The 7,955-nt window shown below is 43.8% G+C and overlaps 1 protein-coding gene across 2 annotated transcripts; it reads right to left on the reverse strand.

The window, feature by feature from the left end:
• On the reverse strand, nt 1-6,992 carry LOC133915858 (uncharacterized). Of its 2 annotated transcripts, none has more exons than XM_062359219.1 (6): nt 6,653-6,992; nt 4,757-4,962; nt 4,250-4,541; nt 945-1,052; nt 513-763; nt 1-424 (listed from the first exon to the last, which is right to left on the reverse strand). In XM_062359219.1, exons 1-6 carry the CDS (start codon nt 6,851-6,853, stop codon nt 370-372), a joined length of 1,113 nt encoding a protein of 370 aa, XP_062215203.1. In that variant the 5' UTR covers nt 6,854-6,992; the 3' UTR covers nt 1-369. The 2 variants fall into 2 exon arrangements, with proteins under 2 accessions (XP_062215203.1, XP_062215202.1); XM_062359218.1 differs by having other exon boundaries at nt 1-416; nt 6,653-6,990.
• Between the last annotated feature and the right edge of the window lie 963 nt (nt 6,993-7,955).

The following is a 7,955-nucleotide window of genomic DNA, read 5'->3' on the forward strand; positions in this document are numbered from 1 at the left end:
TTAAGTAAAGGGGTGCCTATCAAACATGCTACCGCGTGATTAACAACAAAGAACAACCAAATTATTTTTTATACAGCACAACATAAATAAAAGGAAGAAAAAGAAAGTAGTTCGATATGTAACACTAACTTTACACCCGAATGGCTGTTTTCTTAATTTACAAGAACTATAGCTCAGCAGCGCTCCCTGTTTTAGGGCATCCTTTTGACAGGGAATGCAGTGTAACCACCGCCTTCGCCATTTCTCAGCCAGGGAATTCCATTCACTCCAGTGAGGAATGTCAGTAAACATAGCTTTCTCAAACAACATAATCATCACCACTAGAGAATGAACCGACGTCGCTGGAAATTCGCAGAAGCTGCACCAGCTCTAACCGGTACTCCAGGCCCCGGATGTAGTGACCCAGCAGCATGCACCTAAACAACTCAAAGAAAAAAAAGAAAGGACAGTGGCTATGGTGTATGAATAAACAATGCCAAACAAATAATGCTAGCGAGTCTGCTTCGTATTACCAGAACAGCAGACGTGCAAGACAGTCCCGACGAACAGATATTAGGGGCTGAAACGGGAGGGAAGCATTCTCAACAAGCTCTGCACAATCATCATTCTCGCACCCAAGGTTTAGGGCACCCCCAGCAGCATTCTCTAGCGGCGGAGGGACCTTTGAGTGTATCTTGGGGGAAAGAGTAGCAAGCAAACCATGCACCACAGAGTGAATTGCTTCTTGCACGCCGGGACATGTAGACTCCGATAGTTCAGCAACCTGTTCAAAGCAGCTAGGTTAGGCCACTGAACAGAAGAGAAACGCAAGACCAATCTTCTAATATTGTTTTATGGTTGGGAGTTGTGTTAAGAACATTTTATCATAATTTACTCATTAAGCAGACAAAATGTAACAAAAACGAGCTTCAACAGGAACCATGAGATTTGGATATAATTCGTACCTTCTCTGGTGTTAGTGACCTCAAATAGTCCAGCAAGTCATTTTTCTCTTCTCCGACGAACTGTTGCATCTGTAGGGCAGAATTTTTCCGCCTGAGGTCATGCAACTCCTGCAATGTCAAAAAAGCAATGAGCCTTCAAGTTTGAATATCACAGAACTAATACAGCATTGTCAGTTTAAAAAATGATCAAATCAATTTTGGCAGCACCAATCGCATTAAGTAGCCATTACAGGTGCAATTGGTTCTGATTTTTCCTACCAGCTGACCAGTCCAGTTCTGAGCAGATTCGGAGAGTTGCCTCAGATATTTAAAACGAGTTAGATAAATTTTGTTGAATGCAGAGTCAGATTCAGGGGAGAAGTATTTATGCGAAATCAACAGTTCCAAGGTTTTCATCAGATAGTTCTGAAGTATTGGACTCCAGATATCCAAATATCTGCACCGTTGATACGAATGTTAGGTGCTGGAATTACTGTTCATGCACGGTGCTTTAGCTCTAATCAGATTCAGGTTTGATTTAAGTCTATCGCTAGTTGGTTTAGTTTGAATTGGTTTATCTGTTAGTTGGTTGCCGCATGGGATTATCCCTGGCCGGCTATATATATTTGGCCATACATGTGTGTAATTTGTTTTGCACAATAACCAGCTAGATATTTGACATAGTACTATTGGACTCAATCTTTACTCACACCACGATTATCCACACTGGTAGTCCTATTCACGCTAGACACTTCAACTCTGAATCTAAGGAAAGAAATGTAGGATAGGACATCTTGATGCTGGTTCTATGCCAGTTCTAGTCCACTTCAACTTTATACTTACTTGGACTCCACTTAGGCGAGTGATCCGATGTATTGTCATTCTATCACTGGTTTATTGTATTCTTCTTAGTACTTCTCCTCTTACATGGAAGTCCAAGAAACAGGCTGCTATGTCACGTTCCAATACAAAGGCAGAATTTCGAGCTCTTGCCACTACCACTTCAGAGATTGTATGGCTTCGCTGGTTGTTGGTGTCTCTTGTGAAGCATCCACACTAACTATGTGATAATGTTAGCACTATACAAATTGCAAATGATCCTATGAAGCATGAACTCACAAAGCATATTGGTGTTGATGCCTCCTTTACTCGGTCACATTGTCATTAGAAAATCATTGCTCTTCAGTATGTGCCATCAGTGTTGCAAGTTGCAGACTTCTTCACCAAAGTACAAACTCAAGCGCATCATCAGTTTCATCTACTCAAACTCAAGATTTCTGAGCCTCCTATACCACCTTGAGTTTGAAAGGAGGTGTCAAGTATATATATGGTAACATATTATTCTGGCCCATATTGGCCCATGAGGGCCGACTCTATATATTGATAGCAAGTCTATTAGACGGATATCTCTCTTTCTACAATTCTAGTCTAAGGTAACAATCGAATCAGCAATATCCAACTGAATCCAGTTCGATTGCACACCAGATGACCATGATGCGGAAACTAATGTAAAACCAGAATGAAATGCCTGATCAAATATCAGATGATCAAAGCAGAAAATACAATCAAACGGCTGGGGGACCATAATCCCAGAAAATAAATTATAAGTCTTCTTTAAGATACTTAGGGTCAGTTTGTGGCTGCAGTGTGTCGTGCTGCATAATCTAGCTTGTTACAAGGTACCTTACTAGTTTCTGTAAGATTTTGCTTATATGGATCTTAAAAATATGCTTCTAACTAAATGCTTCATCTGAATCTAGAAAGGAACACATGCTTTTTGATATGTCAGCAATGCCAAGATGGGCCTTCAAATATCACGAGATTCTAACAGCTAAACAAATAAGAAGAACAAGAACGTCATTGGTGGAGCTAGGTTATAACAGTGTGGATTAGGGCTGTCAAAAAGACTCCAACTCATCGAGTATTCGAGCTCAGTTTGACCTAGGCTTGATTAGCTCAAATAGTAAACTAGACAAGTTTGAGCCACCAAAGCTTTGTCAATATCAACAAGCCAAGCTCAAGCAGTTTGGTTAGACTTGAGCTTTCTCGAGCTGAGCAATGTTACTAAACTTGTATACAGAGCTTACTCAAGCCAGTTCGAGCTTGTAGTATACTAGTATATGACGTCGAACTATACAAAACACATGTGTTCTATTACAGAGATTGCTCGAGTCAAGGTCGAGCTTTGAATAAGCCGAACTTGAGCCCATCAAAGTAAGCAACATTTTTGCAATGAAATTGTGACAAATGATCAACAAAAGTGAACGCCTGACAAATTACACAAGTTGCAAGCTAGGTATTCTCAATATACAACAAACCTATCGATATGTTTCATAAATCTGGTTTAAGTTGAGCTAAACGTCACAGGTTCAGACAACAGTACAAAGATATAAGGGTGTGTGCAATGGATGCCTAGAAGAGGAGCTAAGTCTCCTTTTCTAGCTCCTCACCGTTCCAAGCCATTGCATGGCTGAGGAGCTAACAAAAAGAAAACAGGATCGGACTAAGTTGAGGCTTCAGAGCTCAGACAATAAAAAAAGGCAACGGGAGGCCATGAGTATGATGTGGGATCGCACAGAGCTGTGGAAAGGAGGGAAATGTCCGCAAGTTGGTGCTGTCGCAGCCGAACAGGAGTTCTTGCCGCAGGCCCGACGAGCAGCAATTTGCCTGAAATCGCCAGATTCAGAAGAGGAGCCCGAGAACCATGGAAGCCTAAACTAGGGCTTACAACTAGGAGCACAGGTAAGCTTAATCCAGGGGGAAAATAGGATGGATGGCACCATGATAGGATGAAAGTTCCATTTTTGGTGTCCAACTACGAGATCCAGTGTCGCCGGCGGCGGATTCAGTGGCGGCGGCGTGGGTTTATGTTGGAATGAGAGAGAAATAGAAACATGGCATGCTAAAAGCCTTTTCAGTTTTCTTTATTTATAGCGGGTTCCGCTTCTCGGATTCCCTTCAAAGGCTAGCACATTGAAGGGTTTTTTCCTAAGCTACATCTTGCATTCTTGCTAGATCCTGCTTATGTGTCCAATCTAGCTCCCCTTTGGGCTGTACATACCCTAAGAGGCTAAGCTCAAGTGAATCACAGAATACATCAAATCTAACCAGTGCATAATGAGCATACTCCCATGTTTTCTCTGACCTTCCTATGGTATATGTAAATATGTAATATTTTCATTTATGAATTGCACTTATGAACTAAACTAATGAAATTACAGATTTACATAGAATGAATGACAGCAACAAATATAATGGCAAATAATGAATCTGACTATTAGATAAGACGGATTGGAAATACCTAATCAGGTGAGGGACTATATTACCTTTTTCATGGCATCCAAACGAGATTGCATCTGAATAATGTACTCTTCTGTTTGAGGTGTTAAGTTACCTAGCTCTTTTCCCACATTTTCACATGACAATTCTTCATCACTTTTTCCAGGGTTCTGGGGCTTGTCCTCTTCTGATAATCTGGAAATCGTGACAGGCCTACCCAAGTTGATGTTATGATGATTATCTTCAGTAATATCACTTTTCGGACATTCTGCATCTTCTTCAGAAAGTTCTAGGTTTCTTTCAAAAGAAAGCCTGTACTCGGCGTTACGTAGAGTATACCTGAAAGCAGAAACAAAGTAAAGATTAGAGTTTCCTAGAACAAGCATACACGTGAGCTGTATTTCCATAAAAATAAGGCATTGCTTCTTGTTGACTCTGAATTCTGAACCCAACAACAGCAAAAGCAAATCACATGTCTTCACGATGCAACTGAGTTGCAGAAAATACTTTTGATAATCAATATGATGAAAGAAGCTTTCAACCAGAAAGCATACCCAGTCATAATAGAAGATACCAATAACTTGAAGAAGGGGTTCCAAAGGGCTTCTACAACGACACAGAACTGATCGGATGGAAGCAGACCCAACATGCCAGAAATGGTCCTCTTCATTGCATCTACCGTTTCAGGAGCAACATCTTTCTGAATGACACTCAGGTCCAGAGGCTCTATATCCTGGATCAGGTTCCAGAGCATGGATTTCTACAAGAGAACCAAACATATCATCATTGAAAGCCAACTTTACAGCACAACCAAAACAACATGTATGCGGGGTTTAGTCGATGAAAGGTCAAGAATATAATGATACAGTAGTTAAATCAAGTAAGTTTTTAGGCACATCATCACATATAACCCTTGAACAGTTAAAAGGAATACTTCACCCATAACAGTCATCTGGTAGGTAGGCTATAAGTATTTCAGAATTTAGATATATATTAATCTCACCCCTTGCAAAGTAATTCAATGTTCAAAATCATGAAGACAATATTTTTTGTGCAGTTAATACATATAAGAGATGTGGCTGGTGACTGGTAAAAGTTCCATGGCAAACTTCCTCAAAAAAGGAAGAAGATTCTATGGCAAAGATCCCACTGACGCATTCAGAAAGTGAAAGACAAAAGCAATATTGGCCATAAGCCCTGCTGCTGCATTTAGTTAGTACAGAAGATAGGTTGTTCCTTCCGATAAATACATTGCAAAAGGAGCTGTCACATATCCAGAAGCGGACATCTTACAGCAACAGACTATGAAATGTTGAGAACGAACGAGTTCAATATTACCAATACTTCTGAGAATTTATCTTGAGAGCAGTCTAACGGAACTTTGATCTGAAATTTCAAGGTCATAGCTTATAGTCTATAGTTTGAATCCAAAGATGAACTCAATCAACACAGCCTACAACCACAGAATTTGCAATGTTAAGAACAACTCAGCTCAGTATTAGCATGTAGGCCGGTAGTACCAAGGATATCTTGAAAATTCTAATCGAATTATATATAAAATCCACAGTTTCAAGTTGTTAATTCCTGAAGAGCCATAGTTCCTTGTAACACAAGGAGCTCACAACAAGAGTTTTCCGTCTTCGCAGTGCTATGGGACCACCCCCCCCCCCCCCCGCCTCCCCCAGCAGCAGAGTATTGAATCTAACAATCATCCTTCCTAACTCACAATCTGGCCTCAAAAACCAGGCAAGAAGATGGAGGTTACAATAATAATCCACATCAGTCTCATGATCCGAACAACATCCAACTAATAGTTGCCTAAATGATCATGGTTGCTGATGATCTACCAAGCCTAAAGCTAAGCTCATAGAACAACATTCAACTAACAGCTTGGCAGTGTCTACTCTTGCAGAACACTCCTGAGCAGTAAAAAAACACACCTTTTGGTATAGAAAATAGAAAATAGAAACTAAACCTTCACATAACTAAAATTGGGGACGCACAGATTTCTACTTTCTTTCTACGAACCCAGCTAACAAGTCACCGCTTCGACAAATCTCAATAGTACACGAAACCGTACGACCGTAACAAACTCCTCTTTGTTTACAAGTAATTAACAGCCGAAGCTGAGCCTGCTGCAGGAGCTCGTCATCAAATGATCAAGCGTTGCGCTCAGGTGCTCTGCCTTCTAAAATTTCCCCTCAAGGAAACACCACAGCTTCCGCGCAAAACCTATTCCTCCTCAACCAAGGCCCGGAATCTCACCGTGTATCTAATCTCAAACAACAGACGATCGCGAACCGCAGCTCTCCCGTAACCAAACATCAAAATTACAGCCAACGAAATCTCCCGAAAGTAAACATGTACTTCGCCACCCGCCAAACTATTCAATTGGGGGAAAAGAGGTTGGCTTGTTGGTCGGGCGATGCGACCGAGGCGGTGGCTTTCACCTTGGAGGGTCCGTGGACGGGCCTCCCCCGCGCGTGGAGCTCGTCGAAGGGCGACGCGGATGCGGCCACCACCCCGACCCTTCTGCGCCGGGCCCCACCCGGCAGCGCCGCCGCGAACGGCGGCAGCGGAGGGGGGATCCTGAGGCGCTGCGCTGCGGATGACGCGGCGGGGGGCGCGCGGAGGCAGGAGGCGATCGCCATGTGGCCGCCGCCGGCGCTCTCTCCCGTTATTATTCCCCGCGTCCCTCTGCGGGCGTGGGCGATTCCTCCCTCCCCTCGGGGCTGACCGCGGTGGCGATAGATAGGCTTTTTAGCTGCTGGCCACCGCGTCGTCCGCTTCTGCGTGCGTGGGTAGCGAAGCTGGACTCGGATACTTGGGGGGCTGAACAGGTGGGGTAACCTGGGGAACTCGTGGACGGCCGAGGCTGGCCCCCGGTGGGTGGACGTGGAAGCGGGGCGGAATTGCGTGGATGACACCCTCCACCTCGTCGTCCACGTGAGACCCGGGCGATTACGAATCATGTGTCCGGCCCAACTAGGGCAGTCTGATCCAGCATTTGCAGGCCACGAGGCGGCGTTGGAAAGGAGGTACTGTTCGGCCTCATCATTTCTGGAGCCCAGCCGGCTCTCCGGCTCGGTCCGTTCTATGCCGGCCTCGCAAGCCCCCGTCAGACGAGACATTTTACAATTTCACCCTCTATTCGCACGCCTCTCAGTATTTAAAACCAAATTTGCACGTGTTTCAGTTCATGACACTCCTCTCCTTTTCTTTTGATTCCGTTTTCTTTTTTCCTTGGTCGAACAGAATTGCCCCTGGCTGTCCTTGCGGCCATGTATTAACTAGTCGAGCCCGAACCAATCAAAAACAAATGATGGCTTCACTCGGTTCGCAACTTAGGGCTAGGGTTCGTCAAGGAGGGGTGACGGCTGCTAAGGGTGATAGCGACGCGCCCTCTAGATCCCGTTGCTCGGCTGTGGAATCTACTCCAAGAGCGAGGGAGACCAAAATGGCATGGACAACTTCCATTATTCCAAGCAAGATTCCTCCTGGGTAAGGCCACAATCCCCTCCATCTCCATGTTGATGTAGGGTGGGTTTGAGGGAGAAGCGTCTGGGAACACAGACGATTTAACCAGCACACTAAGTTACCAACTGATCTTTATCTCATTTTCGTTGTTGGTATTCGGTATGATTGATCCTGATGCCGTGTTTGATCTTTGTGTTAAGTTTGATGATGATACTTGTGTTCACGTGACGTACAAATGTGATGAATGGGTCGTGGACTATCACAATTGCACATTGG

This window comes from Phragmites australis, chromosome 4 (genome assembly GCF_958298935.1).
Source record: "Phragmites australis chromosome 4, lpPhrAust1.1, whole genome shotgun sequence".
In the NCBI taxonomy this organism is placed as follows: domain Eukaryota; kingdom Viridiplantae; phylum Streptophyta; class Magnoliopsida; order Poales; family Poaceae; genus Phragmites; species Phragmites australis.